This window comes from Pleurodeles waltl, chromosome 8, assembly GCF_031143425.1.
Source record: "Pleurodeles waltl isolate 20211129_DDA chromosome 8, aPleWal1.hap1.20221129, whole genome shotgun sequence".
Classification (NCBI taxonomy): domain Eukaryota; kingdom Metazoa; phylum Chordata; class Amphibia; order Caudata; family Salamandridae; genus Pleurodeles; species Pleurodeles waltl.
Genome location: NC_090447.1, coordinates 1,379,179,827 through 1,379,202,992, shown reverse-complemented (window position 1 = coordinate 1,379,202,992; position 23,166 = coordinate 1,379,179,827). Strand labels below are relative to the sequence as shown.

The window sequence follows — 23,166 nt, the reverse complement described above, 5'->3', positions numbered from 1 at the left end:
GGGCAGCAATAAAAGTTATTGCATAATGGTAGCATCCAGTCTTGTAATGAAGTCACTGTTATTTGCTGTGGGAGGCATGCCTCGGAATAATCTGTTTTAGGTGACATTTATGTCACTTTTATGTTAGTTTGATTTCATTTCTAGCAACTGTTCAATAAAATGAAATGTCTCTTTCAATAAAAGCTTGCTATTGCCCAAGCTTGCTATTGGCCAATAATGCTTTATTTACATGTATGCCGATTGGTAATGATTTACCGCAAATGGCTTAATCTACTTCCGCTCTTCTGACTGGAAAATCTTACGTCTGAGCTTATTAAGCTATAAAAAATAAATATTTATACTTTCTTTCTTTAGTTTTCCTGTCACATGAACTGAGTGAATGTCCAAAAGCACATTTTTATCTTTTCTTTATTTCTCCAATGAAAAATACTTACTCCTTGTTGAGAAACCCATTCCCACGCATCCCCACTAAATCTCAGGTTGATGTGTTTTCTTTTCAGTCTTGGGTGGGCGGCACTTCAACCACAGTTAAAATAAATCTCCAACCATTTTCAGGAAGTGAAGGGTGTCAAGTTGCCATACATGCAGGTGTGTGGGTATTACTAAATCATGCCTTGATCAGCTAAATTCCCACTTGTGAGAGATCCTTCCTAAATTCCTGGCATGCATAAAAGAAGACATTTCTGCATAAGTGTATGTTTTACATCCATAAAGAATTTTTTGATAGATGGTCTTAATATGCATGAAAATATGGTACACTCTGCGGAAACTCCTGAAAAGAAATATATGCATTTGTACTAACTCCAACTAAGGATTCCATTGATTTTAATATGTGTTCCCAGAAAGTGCAATATTAGAGAGAAATGCAGTGTTTATTTCATTATGCAAATGAAATTCATGTATTTTCTATAGGTGCATCCATTATTAGCTTTCAAAGTCTCACGAAAATTTATTTTCATGTATACAAAATAAAATACATTTTAAAAAAGCAGAATAGAACAAAAGCAGCAAGTTAAAAATAAACAATACACATTTGTATCATCTGTTTTGCAAAATACATAAATACTGTAATATACGTTTAAATAGCAGCTTTGTAAGTAATCTCTTAAAGTAAAAGGGACAATCGTCAATTACGTAGATGATGCCGTCTTAAAGAAAATGGAGTCAAATCATCTCTTCTTGGAAGTAATCTGCCTCATTTAGATATTTTTCAAGAATGTCATATTCCTGTATGACAGACAAACATGTAAAAATAAATCACATGTTAATATGGAATGTAAACCAACAATTGTCATATTTCACAATATAGCCCCTTATGCATTTACTGAAGTTTTTATTAAAGAACTCCGCTCATAAAATTGTGGATGCAACACAACTATCTCTGCTTCTCCTATCTTTTATGTGCTGAGTTCACCACACGTGTATTTAAATGTTTGAGTAGAAAATGTGGGACAGACTGTGGGAGTTGCTGTAAAATGAAGGGGTTAAGAATCAAGGAGGGGGTTAAATATGAATGCATCTCTCCACAAAAGAGTAACCCCACTGCAATTCACTAGATGCCCTTTTGGAGTTAATGCATCCCAAAAGCACCAAAAACAGTGATACATGTTCTTCAGCTCTGGCCTGGAGCAAGTCCAGCACAACATATGACCGACCACTGATAATGTAAACACCCTTCCATAGAAAGCAATGAAGACAGGGCCTTACAATAACAATGCATAGGAACTAATGTTACATAAAAAAACGTATTTTAACTTTTTAAGCCTTATGGTTGGGAAGCAAGATGGCGACCGTGTGAGGATGGTCGTTTCTGCCCCTCCCTGCAACCAAATCTCTACAGACGATTTGCACCAGGCTTTTCCAACGAGTAGCTACTGAGCTACTGTTAGCTCTCCAGCTACCTGTAAGTACCTCTCCTGTGGGCAGCCCAACTTACTAAATTAAAAACTTCTGCTTGTCTGAATGAATACATCTATATCAAAATAGAACACAGTGTATTCAAGGTGAAAATGTGACTATCTTTGGAACTCCTAAGCTAATGTCTGTAAAACAAATTGGCACATTTTCAAACTATATTTAAAGTGGATAATTAAGTGATAAATAATTTGGTGCTGAGGATATATATTACTAATATTATTACCTTGGTGCCAGGGGTGTTGCACCTAAGACACTTACTACTCATGTAAAGGCATTCCAGACTGACAAATCTTTTTTTTATGTTACTGCTTGCAACCTTGCCTGATTTACTGAGGTGATCACAGGTGCTAATCTTGAAAATAGAGTGGCTGCTAATCTTATCTAGCCTGATGTAGTGACTATTACAGCACTACAATAATAATATTAGTAGCTCAGGATGATTTCAATGAACATAAGTAGCTTGTACTAAAGAAAAGATTGGAGACTCCTGATTTACACGCTCCCCATGTAGTCTTTTTCTGGAATGAGTGTGGGGCTATCTCTGGTTAACATTTCTCTAGCAGTCTGGTAACTCACGTGAAGTCTTGTACTGCTTGACTGCATACTAAGATTGCTGATCTTCTGACTAACCCGTTGGGTGTCTGCATGGCTGGGACGCTACTCTACTTGGCATGCAGTGGTAATGCCTCCGAAGAGTTTGAGAGGCTTGAAGCCTCGTGGCGGTGGAGGTTGAGGAGTAACGTTGGTCAGAGCTGAAGAGGGGACTCTGCATTCTGACCAGCCTTCAACAAAGAAATCCGATGATAGACAAGCCCCCGGATGAGGGGTCGGTGGGCCAGTGAAATCAGCGCAGCCACAAGCTCAGTTGTGTTTTTTAAAGAAGTCTACCCGGCTTCCTCATACCAATGCAGCCTTGATGAGTGGCACCCTGGATCTGGCTCTGTGCTCTTGGTCTTCTTTCCCGAGTTCTGGAGCTCACAAGAACTCTCAAGTGCACCCGACGGACAGCATGATATTTCCCTCTGTTGTAGGGCAGACTCAGACATCCCCTGAAGTGGAATCAATGAAGGGGGAAAAACCCAGCATGAGGCAATCAGGAAGCATGGCTGATCTCCATGGAGAAACATGTATGGTGGCAGATACTTCAGTGGTCAAGAGAAGGTGGTGCCTCTGAAAAGCCGGCTAAACTTAAGGTGGTTTATCAGGATAAGTTCTACTTTTTAACTTCTGAGGGTAAGGCAAAGGAGTTCTTAGAAAGTCTAAGTTCAGGCTAAGGTATTTTTTAACATGGTTGGATTTCAGGATACTCCCTTAAAGCTGTTTGTGCAGTCATGTACATTTTATGTTTTTTTCATATCTGTGCTGGGCAATGCAAGGTTTTTTGGGGTGAGGTTTTGAATGGTGGTTTTGAGGGCTTTCTTTTCTGTTCTTATTTTTTTGGAAAGGGTGTTATTTTTAGCATATTAGTGAGGGTTAATTGAGGTTGTGGGGCAGGTTACCATCAACGGACCTGGCTGGCCCAACTGCTTCCAGAAGGTAGCTCGGATGGGGTGGGTAGAGGAGGGAGGTTGGTTGGATGGGGGGCAGGATCAGGGGGTTAGTGGGGTCGGGAAAGGGAAGTGGTGGAGGACAGGGATGAAGGTGGTAGGATACATGGCTGGGCATCACAGCAGACATAAGCAGGTAAATAATAAAACTGACCATTTCAAACAGCAGCGGGAACAGTCTCATTTGGTTGATTTTTTATCTCGGATATCTCATCCTCTTTATTGCGAGATGGAACCTAGATGTTGTTGATTATGAGGGGCCAAGTGTAGGTTTATTTGATGCTGTGTCTTGTATGGGCTTCTGCATGAGATGAAATGGTAGGGTCTAAGCTGCATATTTGTACCGTTAACATCTGTGGTCTTAATGATAGGACTAAGAGAGGGAGAGGTGATTTGGGATTAAGGGTTATTAAACTGGATCTGGATGTTATGAGACCCATATTCAATGGAACAAACATGGGCTTTTTAAGGATCTGGGTTGCTCACTTTTGGCTTGTACGCAGCAGAGACTAGCATCCAGAGGGGAGGAAGTTCTTGCCAATAAGTCTATCTACCCAGCTGGTCGTACAGCCATGGACAAGATGGAGATTTTTCCCAGGGCACTCTCGGATCATAGCCCACTGGTTCTTGAATTCCCTCTGGTGGGTATTATCAAACATCTGGGATCCTAATCCTTTGATAGGAAGATGTTGTCAGACGCAGTGTATGTTGATCATATGTCTGAATAGATACAGCATTTATTTGGAAAGCAACTATGGGTTTGGTGTGGAATGCCTTAAAGGCAGGAATTAGGAGGGAAACCCTCAGCTTTGGTCTGCATCAACAGAAGGTAAGGCAGAATAAGATCCAGGGGCAATATAGTGATTTGTCAGTAGCACAGGAGAAATTGACCTGGAGGCTGACCAATGGGAATGGACCGCCAAGAGGCCCAGCAAGAAACAGCTATCTTAAAATCGAAGATTATTCAATATTTTAGCAGAGAAGTGGCCACTAAATTCCATCATTATCAATCAGAATGTTATGAATAAGGGGAGACCACTGGGGGATTGTTAGCCAACCAGATTAGGCAGAAAGAAATTGAGAATGCGATTCCTGCTATTACAAATCAGGAGGGGATGACCTTTGAAGCCGCGTCTGAAATTGTTAGGGTGTTCAGGGACTTTTATCAAGCTCCATTTCCAAAGAACTTGAAACCCCTACCGATAGGTATGAGGTATTCCTTATGGGCCTTGACAGGGTTAGATTACATAAGCGAGATCAAGGGATCCTAGATGCCCCAATAACGTTAGATGAGATCTTTATCACGATAAATTTGTTAGCCACTGGGAAGGCTATAGGGCTTGATAATATCCTGTTGAAGTTCCGACAGGTCATGCTTCAGACATTTTTGCAAGCACAAGTTGGACCAATCCCACAATCATGGGAAACAACATAATTGTTTTTAAGAAAAAAGATAAACTGCATCAGCTCCCCAGATCATACAGACGATTTCCTTAATAAATTCTGATGGGAAAATCTATACCAAAGTATTGGCCACTCAGCTTGGGAAGGTCATCTCTCCACTAGTATTGCCACGGCAACATGATTTTATTCCTGAGCGTGGTACAGTTGACCACGTTAGGAGGGTAATTACTTTGTTTGATATGGATATAAGTCTTAAAAACACCATTGGGGTTAGTTCTACTGCATGCCGAAAAGGTTTTTGAATGTGTATCATGGGAATTTATGTATTAGAGTCGAAAGGGTTTGGCATATTTAAGGCCAGTAGAAGCGCTGTACAAAGCCCAGAAGGCTACACTGCGAACAATGGGGCTAGAGTCAATTATATACAGACATCGAGGCACGAGGCAGGGCTGCCCGTGTTCTCTTTTATTATATGCTTTATACATTGATCCATTTACAGCAAAGCTTGAGAATAACTTGCATGTTAGACCAGTTATTTTCAAGAAAATTCAGTATAAAGTGTTTGCTTACACAGATTGCATTGCGGTAGTCACTACTGATCGCTCTGCGGTGCTTCCTGAAATAGCAGCTCTAACTAGACAGTCTGGGGCTTCCTCAGGGTACAGACTTAAATGAGGGTAACACCCAGGTGCTATGCACTGAGATCGCTGGATGTAGAGATCAACGTGTGGTGAATGAGGCAGTATACCTGGTAGTTAAGATTACAGCAGCTTTGGATCTATTGGCTGAATTAAATATGGTACCACTACTATAAAATATTAAGCGAGATCTTGAGAGAATTGATCATCTGCATCTTTCACTAGTGGGGAGATGTAATGAACTGAAAATGACCATCCTTCCAAGGGTCTTATATATTTTTAGGACCATCCCACTGGGAATCAGCAAATACTGGCTGGCTAAATTAGACAGTGTCTGTTATAATTTTTTGTGGGAGTATCGAAGATCAAGGAGGGCAGCCAAATAACCGTTGTTGCTGCATTTATGAGGCGGCCGGGTTGTCCTTAATATTACTTTATTTTACTTTTTTGCTACTAGCCGTGCAAGTTGGGAATTCTTGTTATAGGAGATTCAGGTAGAATAAGCCTAGCACAATCTCCAACCATTTATGAGGTGATTTTGGGAGTTGAAGCTAGGGCTTGTTTTATAAAAAAAATAATAGAACCCAGTTACTAAAAGAAAACTAGTTTCAAGATTTTGAGTGCAGCATATAAGGTTTGGAGCCAGATGAAGCGGCGATTAGGTATCTGTAAATTAAACTTCCATACACCTTTTTCAGCCTTGTGAATCTTTCCATCTGTTTATTAGGATGTGATTATGGAAAGATGGGCACAGAAGGGACTCACAGCTTTAGGGAATTTATACTGCGATTGTCAACTTCACACATTTATAGAATTACAAGAGGTCTTTGGACTGGTTAAGTATGACTTTTTTTAAATATCTCCAGATACAAGATTTTCTTTTTAAAAGGAAATAGGAAAAATCAGTAGTAAAGATCCCCTTGATAAAGCCAATGAGGTGGCGAGAAAGAATTGGACCTATTTAAGGTTTGCTGGTACAAGGCCAGTGAGACAACTTGGAACTGCAAAACTCTAAATGGAAAGCTAGATTTGGTCACAAGGGGCTTTATCTCCAGGAGTCTTTGGATCTGGGCAATAGGGTGTTATTAACGGTGGGATTGAGAAGACAAACACTTTCAGACAGGTTTTAACCTGTATCACACCCCGGCCAAGATGACCAAGTGGGGTGGCAGATTTGGGGGAAAGTGAAATAGATGTGGCTAAGAGCTGACTGAAATTTTTAACATGTTTTTTCATGCCCTAAATTAGAATCATTGAAGCAGGACATTGGGAGGTTATTGGGTTGAATTACTGGAGGGCAAGTCCAGATCTGACTGGTAATGATGATTCTGGGTGTTATTGATAGTTCTGAAGACGATGAGGGGTTAAGGAGAGAAACATATTTATTATTTATTGCCATGGCAGTTGCTTGCCTGTGTATTGCGTCAAAATGGCAAATTCCTAACACCACCCTACATTTTTAATGTGGAGATTGAGATTCCTTGCAGTCTATAATTTGGAAATGAACTTGTATAAATTTAAAGTGCGAAAGAAGCAGCAGTGGGGGGGATCGGAGTTTGGGCTTCAGTTACCAGATGGATGGAAGGATCGATATGAAAGGAATAAATCATGGAAGAAGGGAATTGTGGTGAAACCATCTGGAAGTTTTAGCCTGTGAGGCTATTGGTAGAGAACGCTCTTTTCTCCATGGTATTTTTTTTAAAGGGGTAGAAGTATTTATTCTCAACTACTGCCTCTCATATCTACATTTTTGTGGATAATGTATTTGGTATGCTGCTATTTTCTTTAGGTGATCTTATGCTGTTGGCTGGTATTAACATGTTGCGGTAAAACTACAATGTATATGACTACCTGGGCGCATGGCAAATGTTCATGCACATGCACTTTATGGATTAGTGGCTAGATAGGCATTTAAATAAGCTGCTCTTTCGGAAATATATTGATTGCCGCTATACTTTTTGCACTCTGTGCCCACAAAACTTTATTACTTTGGGTTTTAATATATTCATGTGAGTGTCAAATGTGACATAGGATGTTACAGTCATCAAATATTAATCATATATAGTGTACTTTTTTGCACAGATGCCTTGGCTCAATGTTCTCAAATTTAGTAGGGTTTATGTTCTGCTGTTGTTGGGGGGAGGGAATCAATAAAAAATATTTAACAAATAACTTTATAAAACAGATATACATTACATTTATTGTTAGCGAAATTACATAGATAAAACTAAATATTAGTATATTACAAAATATGTTAATACCCTTTTAAAATGTAAAAATGAATGCATTAAAAAAACAAAAAATAATTTAAATAAATTCTTCTTATAACTTTTAGTAATTTTTACTACGTAATGGATAGATCTAAATGTTATAGCTTAGGTTGTTTTTTTAAATTTAATTCACAAGAAAAATAATTGTAATTTAATTTAGTACATTCAAAATAATTTAAATATCAAATGTAATATTTAAATAAAATGTAATTAATAATGGAGCAATTTTTTTAAATTTTGTTCTGCATTTGTTTTAAATTAATTTACAATGACAGTTTGAATAAAATATTTTACTATTTCTTTTTCCTTTAATAATCATATTTTGTTTTCCATATGTTTACCATAGGGAGATCTCCGGTGGCGAGAATCTCCGCCTGTGCAAAAGACACAACTTTCTCTCAAGGTTACTGCTTTCATGAAAAATATTATTATCTGATATTGGGCTGTGGAACTGTGTGTTTGTGTGTAGCCAGTGCACCCAGTGGGTGAAGTTGCACCTCATTTGTGTTTGCTAAAATGAACTGCCTATTTTTAGAAAGTAATAAAACGTAAGCCCTAATTACAGAAATAAAGATTCAAATGAAAACTATGAAGAAACAGATTTTCCTAGATCACATGACTTGTGGAAGTTTATGTCGAATAGCAGCAAAACCTAAAACAAAACCAAAAGATTTAAGCTCTGGAAACCACTTCTCTTGAAATCATATTTCCGGATATTGCTCACCAACAAAGTTTACTACTCAGTTGGGTGATTGGGTGCCATAAAAGGAAGCAGCAGAGACTAGCATCCACATGAGATGACTATGACACACTGATGTTTGTTGGCAGTTGAACTACAGTCACGAGGTACATGCCTTTTCATTAGGTCTGGTTGTAATATAAATAATGCTCGTGTAATTTGGCTAATTTTGTGTTACATTTCTTATGCAAAATTCATGAAATTAGCCCACTGTGCCATTTTGTGCAATTATGCATCATTTGTGGTAAATCTTTACCACACATTTCACAATTCGCTGTAGCTTTGCATATGAACAACAAAACACAAGTGGGTGTTGCTTGCAGTGCTTTTGTTTAAATGCATCCTTGCATTAAAAATTGCAGTAAGGGAGCATTCCTAAGTAAAACATAGCACAACATCTTGGATTTGCATTTTGTGAAATTGTGTGTAATTCTGCCGTCATTTCATGTAGTTATGTGGAAGCAAATTATGCTAATTTCACATAGCCCTACTTTTCATCTGCACCACAGAGGAGATACTGTCTACTAATTCACCCTCTGTAAATCCATGTAGTCCATTATAACTGTGCCTCCTCAATTCCTCCTCAGGGTAGGAGATGTGTGTGAGTTATGCTTTCATGAACTGTGGAAGCCAGAATTCAGGTCTTCTCTTATGTAAACAGCTCTTGAGGGTGCAGTGTGACTTAAAAGGTTAACAGTATTCATAGGTACTGTCCCTCATTCCATTTGCAGCACTTCATTCTCACTTCCAGTTGAAGCTTATCTGTGTTCAACTTATCTTTGTTTAGCTTCCTTTGAAGAAGTCGGTCCCAGTAGACAAGGATCTGTTCTGAAAAGAGTGACACCTAACACCAGACTGTGGTCAAATGAATGGTCACTGCTAACAGCCAACAAAAAAGAGATGGATTTAACTGTTGTGATTATGGCTTCCTGAGGTAGGAAAGCACTACCCATCTGCATCCAGCGCTGCCACCTCAACCCCTTTGTGAACATATATAGCAATGCATGAATCTCTGAGCTGGCATTTACTATTGAAACATCATGGCTCACAACCAGTGGGAACCCCAAATATGATCTGTGGGCCCTTCAAGAATGAGTAAGATTGAACTACGAACACTTATACTCATGCAAAGCTAGAGGTTGTGCTTGGCTGATTTGATTTTGCCTTTCGAGTTGAGTATCTGCTTCGAAAAGTGTGTAAATGTTTTAAAGCATATGAAAAATACAGTATATTTGAAGACACTTATTCAGTAATATTTTAAATGTAACTTGAATTAACATAGTTACTGCAGACATGTATTTAACACAAGAAAATAAATCAATATTTATAAAAGAAATAGACTGCTGGGAAGTCATAAATATGTTAAGTTATATACTTGCTAGGTAAGTCAAAATGTTCTAAAACAACCAACCTTCTTGATTGTTGAACCTCGCTATCCCTTGAAAGTCAAGGGACTGAAAAGGTGTTGCTTGGTATTCAGGGACTGCAAGCAGTAACCTGTATGGTGCCATCATTGGCCCACAGGAGCAATGTGGCTCCACCATTTCAGCACTCACTTGGGACTATTGCATCTAACCATCAAGAGCTGAATGACACACATGAGAGGAGGAAAGTGGAAAGGGATAGACTTTTGGTCCACACCAATTGTGGATTGTTATGTGTTCATAGTCTGGTCATGTTCCGTGAGATGCTCCCTTAGGGCATAAGGTCGCTACGGTGGAAACAGCAAAGAAATATTCTTCAAACTTTGATTCACTCAGGAGCAGTCTATATAGAATCAAACGTAGAATCCTCTATTTGGTTATAAAGCTTCTGAAGAGGCTTGTCCTGCCCTCTCCATAAAGCAGCAAGTACAGTACTAGTTGACATTCTAGACATTCAATTGTGTTCTGAATTTAATACAAGCATGGTAGGCCCTCGCCTTGATAAAGGTCTGTTAAAATTTCTACTGAAATAATAATAACACAAAGCTTTTTAACCCCTTTGCTGCCAGGCCTTTTCCACTCCTGTGCCAAGCCTTTTTTTGGCTATTTGGGGCAGTTCGCGCTTAGGCCCTCACAACTTTTTGATCACATAAGCTACCCATGCCAAATTTGCGTCCTTTTTTTCCAACATCCTAGGGATTCTAGAGGTACCCAGACTTTGTGGGTTCCCCTGAACGAGACCAGGAAATTAGCCAAAATACAGCAAAAATTTTGTTTTATAAAAAAAAAAAAAGGGAAAAAAGGCTTGTGGTTTTTCCCCTGAAAATGGTATCAACAAAGGGTTTGCGGTGGTAAAATCACCATCTTCCCAGCTTTCAGGAACAGGCAGACTTGAATTAGAAAACCCAATTTTTCAACACAATTTTGACATTTTACTGGGACATACCCCATTTTTACTATTTTTTGCACTTTCAGCCTCCTTCCAGTTAGTGACCAAAATAGGTGAGAAACCAATGCTTGATCCCAGAAAGCTAAGCAAGGGGTCATTTGTGTAGATCCTACAAGTGTTACCTACAGAAAATAACAGCTGAAATAAAAGAATATTGAAATTGAGGTGAAAAAAACAGCAATTTTTCTCCCCGTTTTACTCTGTAACATTTTCCTACCATGTTAGATTTTTTAAAGCAATATACCGTTATGTCAGCTGGACTCTTCTGGTTACGGGGATATATAGGGCTTGTAGGTTCATCAAGAACCCTAGGTACCCAGAGCCAATAAATGAGCTGCACCTTGCAATGGGTTTTCATTCTATACCGGGTATACAGCAATTCATTTGCTGAAATATAAAAAGTTACAAATAGGTATCAAGAAAACCTCTGTATTTCCAAAATGCCTACAAGATAAGGTGAAGAGATGCAGTGGTTATTTGCACATCTCTGAATTCCGGGTGCTCATACTAGCCTGTGAATTACAGGGCATTTCTCAAATAGATGTCTTTTTTACACACTGTCTTACATTTAGAATGAAAACAATGTAGAGAATGACAAGGGGCAATAACACTTGTTTTGCTAATCTGTGTTCCCCCATGTCTCCCGATAAAAATGGTACCTCACTTGCGTGGAGAGGCCTAGTGCCCGCGACAGGAACTGCCCCCAAACACAACATGGACACATCACATTTTCACAAAGAAAACAGAGGTGTTTTTTGCAAAGTGGCTAGCTGTTGATTTTGGCCTCTAGCTCAGCCGGCACCTATGGAAACCTTACAAACCTGCGCAGTTTTGAAAACGAGACACCTAGGGGAATCCAAGATGGGGTGACCTGTGGGGCTCTGACCAGGTTCTGTTACCCAGAATCCTTTGCAAACCTCAAAATTTGGCCCAAAAAACACTTTTACCTCTCATTTCGGTGAAAGAACGTGCTGGAATAAGAGAGAAGCCACACATTTCCTTCCACCCAGCGTTCCCCCAAGTCTCCCAATAAAAATGGTACCTCTCTTGTGGGGGTAGGCCTAGCACCCGCGACAAAAAAAAGCCCCAAAACACAACATGGACACATCACATTTTCACAAAGAAAACAGAGCTGTTTTTTGCAAAGGTCCTAGCTGTGGATTTTGGCCTCTAGCTCAGCCGGCACCTAGGGAAACCTAGCAAACCTGCGCAGTTCTGAAAACCAGACACCTAGGGGAATCCAAGATGGGGTGACTTGTGGGGCTCTGACCAGGTTCTGTTACCCAGAATCCTTTGAAAACCTCAAAATTTTCGCCAAAAAAACACTTTTTTCTCTCATTTTGGTGACAGAAAGTTCTGGAATCAGAGAGGAGCCACAAATGTTCGTCCACGCAACGTTCCCCCAAGTCTCCCGATAAAAATGGTACCTCACTTGTGAGGGTAGGCCTAGCGCCCGCGACAGGAAATGCCACAAAACACAACATGGACACATCACAGTTCCACAAAGAAAACAGAGGTGTTTTTTGCAAAGTGCCTAGCTGTGGATTTTGACCTCTAGCTCAGCCGGCACCTAGGAAAACCTAGCAAACCCACGCAGTTTTGAAAACTAGACACCTAGTGGAATCCAAGATGGGGTGGCTTGTGGGGCTCTGACCAGGTTCTGTTACCCAGAATCCTTTGCAAACCCCAAAATTTGGCAAAAAAACACCTTTTCCTCTCATTTCGGTGACAGAAAGTTCTGGAATCAGAGAGAAGCCACAAATTTCCTTCCACTGAGCGTTCCCTCGAGTCTCCCGATAAAAATGGTACCTCACTTGTGGGGGTAGGCCTAGCGCCCGCGACAGGAAAACCCCCAAAACACAACATGGACACATCACATTTTCACAAAGAAAACAGAGCTGTTTTTTTGCAAAGTGCTTAGCTGTGGATTTTGGCCTCTAGCTCAGCCGGCACCTAGGGAAACCTAGCAAACCTGTTCAGTTGTGAAAACTAGACACCTAGGGGAATCGAAGATGGGGTGACTTGTGGGGCTCTGACCAGGTTCTGTTACCCAGAATCCTTTGCAAACCTCAAAATCTGGCCCCAAAAATACTTTTTCCTCTCATTTCGGTGACAGAAAGTTCTGGAATCAGAGAGGAGCCACAGATTTCCTTCCACCCAGCATTCTCCCAAGTCTCCCGATAGAAATGGTACCTCACTTGTGTGGGTGGGCCTACTGCACGCAAAAGGAAATGCCCCAAAACACTATCTGTACACATAAAAATTATCAAATACAAAACTACCTTTTTTTGCTTGGGGGGGGGGCCTGCATTTTTGGTCCTGGGCTCAGCAGCCTTCTAAGGAAACCTACCAAACCCAGACATTTCTGAAAACTAAACACCCGAGGGAGTCCAGTGAGGTGTAACTTACGTGGATTCCCTTAGTGTTTTCTTACCCAGAATCCTCAGCAAACCTCAAATTTAGCTTTTTCCCACATTTCTGTGTGGGATCACCGCACTGGGACAAATTTCATACCACCCAATGTTCCCCTCAGTCTCCCGGTAAAAATGATACCTCATTTGTGTATGTGGGCCAAGTGCTTGTGAAAGGGAAGAGCCAAAAACATGTCGATATTGAAGGGGAACCAAAGGTGGTCCAAAAGGGCAGTTTGCAAAAAAACATTTTTAGGCTGACAAGTGCAGCAGAATTTTTATCGGTATGGATGAGACAATGCTGGGTGGTAGGAATTTTGTGGATTCCTGCAGATTCCGGAAGGTTCCATCACAAAAACGTGGGAAAAATGTGTGATTTCCAGAAAAGTTGAAGGTTTGCAGGGCATTGTGGGTACAAAAATGGTGCAGGGTGCATGTGAAACACACCACCCTGGAATCACCCAGATGTTTAGTTTTCAGATGTGTCTAGGTCTTGTGCATTTTTCTACATGGCAGCGTCCCAAAGTCCATAAAGTGCAGTCCTCACCATTCCAAGTGGGATGATTTTGTGAATTAGCCAAGCTCTCATGGCCCAAATGTAAAACCAAAATAATAAAATGTCTTATTGCTTGCTGCGAGATAAGATGTTTTAGAGCGCGGGGTGAGCTGAAAGACTGTTACCCCCTTCAGTTGGGGTGGGGGCATAACCAGGCCCATACTGGTTGGTAGCCACCACCCCAATATTTTTTTTAATTCCCTGGCATCTAGTAGATTTTCTGCCTCCCCGGGGTGTGGATCAGGGGTAATTGCCCCATCTGCCCACTGGTGGGCAGAACAACTTTGGCCCCATTTATTTGGGGTGGGGGTATGGCCATACCCCCACCCTCCTATTTTTGAAAAAAAAAACTTCCCTGGTCTCTGGTGGGCCTTCTGTCCCCCCTGGGGGGCAGATGGGCCTTCCAAAAATATGCCCATCTGCCCCAAAAGAGGCAGATATGGGCAACAGTAATGTGCCCCCATGAGGAGCGACCCTTACCCAAGGGGCTGCCCCCCTAAAGAAAACACATGCATACACACACACCAATCCCTGGTGCCTACGTGATTTCTGCCCCCCTTGGGGGCAGATTGGCCAAACAAAAATCGGCCGACCTGCCCCCAAGGGGGGCAGAAATGGTCTAAATACAATTTGACCCCCCAGGGGATCAACCCTTGACTAAGGGGTCGCTCCCCACCTCTAAAAAAAAAATGTAAAAAAAATAAACACATTTTTTATCCATGGCGCCTAGAGGTTTCTGCCACCCCTGGGGGCAGATCGGCCTCGGCTCTCTCGGTCTTACAACAGAGAGAGACAAGTTAGAATAAAACAAACAAGCAAATGCTGTGGAGCTGACAAAGACTGACTGACAGACTCCAAACGCAGCACCTGAATTAGTAAGATATACTGCGCTTTATAAAAGAACTTCCTTATATCAACATATATGAAACAAATTGGTTCCCAACTAAAGCCTATACAGAACAGAACTTCCTTTTGCCCACCTACTACAAAGGATTCAGTTCCCAAGTATATCCTATATAGAAAATACCCTTCTTATGCCCACATAGCTCAAAGGATTAATTTCCCAAAATATACTATATAGAACAGAACTTCAATATGCCAACATATCCCAATGGAATCAGTTCCCAACTTTATACGAGGGACTAAGACCAATGAATAGGTAGATGGCTTTGAAGTAGCATGCACGACACAGAAGGTGAGGATGGGAAAAACATTCCTTCACGTGAAAATGAATGGCTATCACAGACAAAAGTATCAACGCAGAACCGATATTAATATTAGAAGACTTGAGACAATCTAGCTCAGTCCTGCAAAAACTTTGAAGACTGCAGAGATGTCAAATGTGAGCTGGAAGATGTTTCATACAAGTTTGAGTGGGTATGTGAAGAGGAAAAATGTCTTGATTATCACAAAAAGTATGGTGGCATCATACACTGTTGAGGTTATTGTCTGTCTCAGGTCAAAACCATCAAAACCCATGTTGGGGATTGGCAGAAGCGCTGATTGCAGCATGCAGGAAATTATTTCTTCATGGAAGAGGAGGTCTCACACACTTAATCGCTTCATTCTTCGTCACTGAACACCTTTCCCCACCCTGGGAGGACCATGCCACTAAGGCAGACTTAACATCTTGGTGATACTAGACAAGAGGGAGTTCTTAGATAAAAAAAGCTACTGGATAGTAGATGTGATACAGATATGCAAAAAATATCTTAAGGACTACCGGTATATTTCATTTTTATATATTTTTGTATATTGTTAGAACTAGTATATTGTGTTAGTACACCACCTTAATTAGGGATCTGCAGCCCTGAGAACTGCCCCAGACCAGGATAAGCTCATTGTGAGGGCAGAAACATGTTTCCGTAAAAAGACGGTCTGAGCCATTAATGTCAGTAATACTGTCCCAGTGTTTTTAAACATACATACGGACAACGCAAATAAAGGTAAAATATACAGGTAGTCTGTAAGGTATTTTTAAATATCGGGATCACATCTACTGTCCAGTAGCTTTTTATCTGAGAACTCCCTCTTGAATAGTATCACCAAGAGGTTGAGCCCGCCCTGGTTGCATGGTTCTACCAGGGCAAGGAGAAGTGGTTAATGATGAAGCATGACACGATTAGGTGTGTGAGACCTCCTCTACCATAAAGAAACAATTTCCTGCATGCTGCAATCAGCGCTTCCTCCAATCCCAAACCTTGGTTTTGATAGTTTTGACTTGAGATAGCCAAAAACCTCAACGGTGTATAAGGCCACCATACTTTTTTGTTATAATCGATTTATGAATTGTGAGAATGCGTTATGGTCCAGAACCTCTCTCTCTTCTTTTTGGGTTAAGAGACAGGGAAAAATGGTGACACACTACGAGGGGGGGGTCTTAATCCCTTGCAAGTTGAGCAAACTTTGAGTGACTGCCATGTAGAATGACCACAAGGGTCTTCCAGAGCAAGGTTCCATGTGGATAGTGAAACAAATAAGACAAATGGACAGGGTAATGAGATAGTATTACCAGCAATGATATGAGATACAAGACAGGACCAAATGAGTCCCATGCAACATGCACCAAGATCAACAATGGTGTCTCTGCATATCAATATCATCAATCTGGGCCACCAGGTCGCACTGCTGACGCTATGCTCCAGTCGCAGTCCACCAACTGTATCCTAAACATTTTGAAATAAGGTAAAAAGAACAGGGTAGGGTACAAAGCGCACCAGAGCAGAACTCCAAACAAGGCAGTAGCTACCTTTGCTTTTCTGGAGAGGCCTTGGAAAATGTTTCTGTGGTTACAAATCCACTGTGACTTCACCAAGGTTATGAGTTAGGCGGCCACCACTTCAGAACCCCTACCTCAACATTAGCAAGGTTCGCTAACCACTCACAGTGCATACCAACTAAAAGATGAAAGCAGGATGCTAGGGTGAGGCGCAGATACAAGAAGACACCTCTGAAGAGGCTGTTTTTTCGCACTGACAACTGGTACATACTGTGGCCATCCCATATCCCAAGCGTTAATGAGCATAATTACAGTTGGTATTTAAAAAAGTGTGTGAAGTCACCCCTAGGGTCTCTGGCTACTTAGGTGCTGTGTCCCCATCAAAAAGCCAGGTCTTGAGCTTTTCCCTTAATTCTGTCAGGGAGGGCGCGGTTCGGAGGTGAAGGGGTAGAGATATCCAGGTCTTGGTGGAAATGAAGGATAACAAGAGGCCTCTGGTGCGGCTGCGATGGATGGGGGTGGGGGTGAGTGTGAGGATCTTGAACTGACATCTCTCCTGGATGTGGAGCCAGTGGAGGTCTCTAAGGTGGGGGTGATGTGAGTCCATTGGGGAGGTCCAGGATGAGTCTGGCTGCGGTGTTCTGTATGATCTGAAGTCTTTTGAGGAGTTGGGTGGAGAGTCCAATGTAGAGAGTGTTGCAGTAGTCTAGGTGGCTGGAGACAAGGCCCTGCGTGATGGCCTTTCTGGTGTTGTTAGGGATCCATCTGAAGATTCTGTGGAGCATGCAGAAGGTGTGGAAGCATGAGGAGGTGAGGTGAGGTGACTGCGTTGATTTGTTGTTTCACTGTCACTTAGCTGTTGAGGATGATTTTGAGGTTGCGCGCATGCTCGAGTTCTCCTGGCTACCAGCTGTGGTCCCATTTGAAGGAGTTCTTACCAAAGATCAGTACTTATGTTTTGTCAGAGTTAAGTTAGAGGTAGTTGTCTCGCATCTATTGGTTATGTCTGTCATGGCACTGCGGAAGTTAGTTTTGGCATTGGTTGGGTCTTTAATGAGTGAGAGGATGAGTTGAGTGTTGTAGGCGCAGGAGATTATGTTGAGGAAGTGGGATCTGACGATGTTTGCGAGTGGGCCTTGTAAACATTGACAAGGGTAGGTCTAAAGGAGGGTCCTTTGGGTAAGTCACAGGTGATGTCCTTGGGTGCTGTGGAGAAGGAAGGCAGTTGAATGCTCTGTGTGCATCATGAGAGAAAAGAGGTGATCCATTTGAGGGCGTTTTGCTCTATACCAACAGTGTGGATTCTGTGGATAAGAGTCTGGTGGGAGACTATGTCAAATGTAGTGGAAAGGTCGAGGAGAATCAGGGCCATGCTTTCTATGTGGTCAAGGGGAGCTCTGATGTCATCTGTGGTGGTGATTAGCGTGGTCTCAGTGCTGTGGTTGGCACGGAATCCAGATTCTGATGTGTCGAGAAGTTGGTTGAGTTCCAGGTATTCGGTGAGTTGTTTGTTGATGGCTTTCTCGAGTATTTTGGCTGGGAAAGGGAGTAGGGAAGTCGGTCTGTAGTTTTTGAGGAAATGGGGTCTGCTGAGGGTTTTTTTCAGGAGGGTTGACCTCTGCATGTTTCCATTAATCTAGAAAGGCTGCTGTGGAGATGGAAGTGTTGAGGATGTTGGTGAGTTCTGGGCTGATAGGGTTAACGCCGTGGTTGAAGAGGTGGTGTGGGCAGAGGTCATGGGATGCCCCGGAGGGTATAGATGACATGATGGTCATGATGGTCTGTGCAGTGAGTCGGGACCAGGAGGTGAGCATGTGGTCGGTGCTTTCTGGTTGCTTGCAGCTGTCGAGACTGGGGAGCAGAGGGTTGGGGGTTGAAGTTGTTGTAGATAGTGGTTATCTTGTTGTGGAAGTAGTCTGAGGGGAAGTCACAGAGTTCTTGGAACAGTTGGATGGAGTTCTCCACGGCAGGAGGGCTGGCAAAATCCTTGACAATCTTGAGCGGTTCCTTTGTGTGGTTGGCCACTGTCTTGATGCAGTTGGTAATGGATGCTCTCTTGGCCGCCTTGATGGGCCGGCAGTAGTCGCTGGGTGCAACTTTATAGGCGGCTCTATCCGAGAAATCCTTGGAGGCCCCACAAATAATAGTGGTCCACTTTAGGCAATGGTGGGCCTAGCATATTGTGGCCATTGCTGGCTTAGCGGGCCAAATTCCACTTACAATACGGCTCTTTTGACATTTTGTGGACTTATCATGGTGACAGGTGGTGTAACAGTGGATCTGGCTTATTGTGGGCATCACTCATGTATTGTCCCCTCCTTCAGCATTATGGTGGCCACCTGTGACATTTTCATTGTCATGATAAATTATAGGCATTTTGGAATATTGTAGTGCTTATACTGTTTGACATTACCTTTTATTAAAGTTCAAATTTCATACCAATAGATGCAGTACACTGTATTGCATTCAATTAGAACACTAATATAATAACATAGCAAAAGTAGTATATGACTAGACTTGTCAGCCACGTGACAGTGATAAGCAGGAAAGTGAATTCCCATCAAACTGAACTTAACCCTGGGTGACAATCAGCGGGCCTACCATCACACTACTGTGTATAAAACAATAGGCTTAATGCCTAACCACCTTATGAGCCGCAGGTGCCTTTTCAAATGAGATCAATTGTAGTTCCTAAAGAAAGAGAGAAATCTTTCACAATCTTCGGCTTTCCCTGTTGTCTCTGACGATGGTTATTGAAGCACCGCCCCATCATTCTTTCAGACCCATATGTTAGGCAATGAAGGCAAGCAAAATATTCTCGTCCGTGTTATGTAGCCCAAGCATACCCCTTATGTGTCCCGCTTCTTGGCATAATGGTTGCAGTAATATTTTCTGAGCACCTGCCCCATATAGTAGCACAGAGTGGTGAAAGACACTGTCATTTGTTACCTTTGACACTCTCAAGCGCCACTTTTTAGAACTTTGCACCACATTTGCACTCCAAGTGAGCCTGGCAGGTGGGACAAGTACCCAGAAATACCAAACTTGGGCAACTCTAAAATATGTATCTTTACCATCTCACTTGTCAGGTTTGCCTGACAGCTTCTACGTGATCCTCAATTTGGGGGTCTCTGTCCAACCAAATCTTCTCTCCACCTTCAATATACCCTTTCCCGATATAAAATTTCAAATTATTAATGTAGTTCAGCACATTTGAATTCAAATTTACATTCTACATCAGGTAAGTTTGGTGATAGTCTTGCCCTTACCCACCAGCAATATATCTTGGCCTTTCAGGACCACTCAATCTTTCTGTTCAGCAGTGATAGTTTTAAGGTGATTCAGGGGTGGAGCCATGTTTAAGAAACAACTGAACTCCTTCTAATTAAAGCGAAATGGTGGCATCAAAATGTATGTCCAACTGGGTGGTTATTGGTATAGAAATGTGTGCCTAATGTAACAGCATCACATAAATGCACCCCACATTAAACAAACTCAGACCCACACCATAATACCAAAACACAGTGCATGCCATCACTAAAAACACATCACAACACATGACTCACATCAACACACAGCACATTCCATCAGGCAATTACAACACACACTTTCCCACCCTAGCACACTCTAAAAAGACACACACTACATTACAAATAAACACTCAGGCCCTCATTATGACTTTGGCAGTCTTTTTCCAAGACCGCCAAAGTCGCCACTAGACCGCCAGTGCTGGCAGTCTGCAGACCGCCAAAATACAATTGTTGGCAGCTTTCCACCATTCTTTGGATGGAAAGTCGCCAGCAGTCGTGCTGGCGGGTGTTGGTGCAGAGGCGGTTCCACGGCCGGCCTCGCCTCGCTAAAAGGACTCCGCCAGCCGTATTATGACCTGTAATACAGACTGGCGGTGTCCTGATGGTGGGAGGCTGCCGGTGGTGAGAGCGCTGGGTCCCGTCCCCTCAGGGAGGAGCACCTCGCTAGATAAGGTAAGTGGTCTCCACAAGGGAAGAGGGGTGAGGTGTATGAATGGATGTGTGTGAGTGTGAGTATGCGTGTCATGAATTGGAGGGAGGAATGGGCAGTGTTTGTGCGTGCGTGTCTGTGTATAAATGTGGTGATGGCGATGAGTGTGTGGGTGAATGTGAATGCTGGGTCGGGGTGCATATGTGCATGCATGTAGACAGGGGTTGGGGTTATGTGTGTTTGTATGTTGAGGAAAGGAAGGGTGGGGGATGGAGTGCATTTGGGGGTGAATGTAGTGAGTGCGTGCGTGAGTGGCAGTGTTGGGCTTGTGTGCGTGTATGTGTGTATGAATTCGGGGGTGTTGCGTGTGTGTGTGCGCATGACTGTAAAGGTGTTGTGAGTGTGAGTGAGTGTCAGGGTGTGTGTGTCTGGGTGCGTGCCTGTATGCGGGGGTTAGTACGGGGATCAGGGATGGGGTGTAAGTACGTGCATGCAGGGGGTGTGGAGGGGTTACTACAGGGAGCGGGGTGGGTGGTTACTGGGGGCTTCGGGTGGGAATGTTGTAAGAGAAGGGGGTGGGGGGCACTTGTGTAGATGGGGGTGGCGGAGTTGTCTACCACCACAAAATCCCTAGAGGAAAGGGGACTTGCTATACCGCCAGCGGTCTTTGGTGAACCGCCGGGTCAGAGATGCTTATCTCCGGCCCAGCGGTCCGACCGCCCTGGTGGTAGGAACAGGAAAGTGGTGGTTTGGCACAGGCCAAACCGCCACACTTGTAATATGGCGGTCTTCACCGCAGGCCTGTCGGCAGTGGGACCGCCACCGCAGGTCTGGCGGTCAGTAGACCGCCAGACTTGTAATGAGGGCCTCAGTTCACTGGTTCTACGTGTGTAGAAAAGGTTCACTGCTGGAGCAGCACAGTAATGAGTTTGTGTATGTAATCGAAGCCTACACTGCCAGTCCTCTTGTAGAACTTCCTTAATGTGTGCAGGTCATGAACTGATGCAGTTATTTGCCAGGTAAGTGTTCGTTCTGATAGGGAAGCCTGACTGCTTCTTTCCCTAGTAGAGCTGTGTTAGTGAAACGTGATACAAACACTAACTATACAAAATCGATAGCAACGTGTAGGAAGTTGGCTCTGTATGCACTATTTCAAAGTAAGGAATAGTATGCACAGAGTCCAAGGGTTCCCCTTAGAGGTAAGATAGTGGCAAAAAGAGATAATACTAATGCTCTATTTTGTGGTAGTGTGGTCGAGCAGTAGGCTTATCAAAGGAGTAGTGTTAAGCATTTGTTGTACATACACACAGGCAATAAATGAGGAACACACACTCAGAGACAAATCCAGGCCAATAGGTTTTGTTATAGAAAAATATCTTTTCTTAGTTTATTTTAAGAACCACAGGTTCAAATTCTACATGTAATATCTCATTTGAAAGGTATTGCAGGTAAGTACTTTAGGAACTTTGAATAATTACAGTAGCATATATACTTTTCACATAAAACACAAATAGCTGTTTTAAAAGTGGACACAGTGCAATTTTCACAGTTCCTGGGGAGGTAAGTTATTGTTAGTTTTAGCAGGTAAGTAAATCACTTACAAGTCTCAGGTTTGGGTCCAAGGTAGCCCACCGTTGGGGGTTCAGAGCAACCCCAAAGATACCACACCAGCAGCTCAGGGCCGGTCAGGTGCAGAGGTCAAAGAGGTGCCCAAAACACATAAGCTTCAATGGAGAGAAAGGGGTGCCCCGGTTCCGGTCTGCCAGCAGGTAAGTACCCGCGTCTTCGGAGGGCAGACCAGGGGGGTTTTGTAGGGCACCGGGGGGGACACAAGTCCACACCGAAAGTACACCCTCAGCAGCGCGGGGGCGGCCGGGTGCGGTGTGCAAACACGCGTCAGGTTTTCAATGGTTTTCAATGAGAGACCAAGGGATCTCTTCAGCGGTGCAGGCAGGCAAGGGGGGGCTCCTCGGGGTAGCCACCACCTGGGCAAGGGAGAGGGCCTCCTGGGGGTCACTCCTGCCCTGGAGTTCCGATCCTTCAGGTGCTGGGGGCTGCGGGTGCAGGGTCTTTTCCAGCCGTCGGGAAAGTAGAGTTCAGGCAGTCGCGGTCAGGGGAGCCTCGGGATTCCCTCTGCAGGCGTCGCTGTGGGTGCTCAGGGGGGACAACTTTGGTTACTCACGGTCTTGGAGTCGCCGGAGGGTCCTCCCTGAGGTGTTGGTTCTCCACCAGTCGAGTCGGGGTCGCCGGGTGCAGTGTTGCAAGTCTCACGCTTCTTGCGGGGAGTTGCAGGGGTCTTTAAATCTGCTCCTTCGAAACAAAGTTGCAGTCTTTTTGGAGCAGGGCCGCTGTCCTCAGCAGTTTCTTGTCTTTCTAGAAGCAGGGCAGTCCTCTGAGGATTCAGAGGTCGCTGGTCCTTTGGAAAGCGTCGCTGGAGCAGGTTTCTTTGGAAGGCAGGAGACAGGCCGGTAGGACTGGGGCCAAAGCAGTTGGTGTCTTCTGTTCTTCTTCTGCAGGGGTTTTTCAGCTCAGCAGTCCTCTTCTTCTTGTAGTTTCAGGAATCTAAATTCTTAGGTTCAGGGAAGCCCTTAAATACTAAATTTAAGGGCGTGTTTAGGTCTGGGGGGTTAGT

At 43.1% G+C, this 23,166-nt stretch overlaps 1 protein-coding gene across 3 annotated transcripts in view; it reads right to left on the bottom strand.

Annotated features, from left to right (window-relative positions):
- Nucleotides 1-390: 390 nt before the first annotated feature.
- CCDC82 (coiled-coil domain containing 82) overlaps nt 391-23,166 on the bottom strand; it is a 141,926-nt gene continuing 119,150 nt past the window's right edge. For all 3 annotated transcript variants that reach the window (XM_069202394.1, XM_069202393.1, XM_069202395.1), the window contains one exon: nt 391-1,227. In XM_069202394.1, coding sequence (XP_069058495.1) covers nt 1,165-1,227 — 63 coding nt within the window. In that variant the 3' untranslated portion in view covers nt 391-1,164. The remainder of the gene's footprint in view (nt 1,228-23,166) is intronic.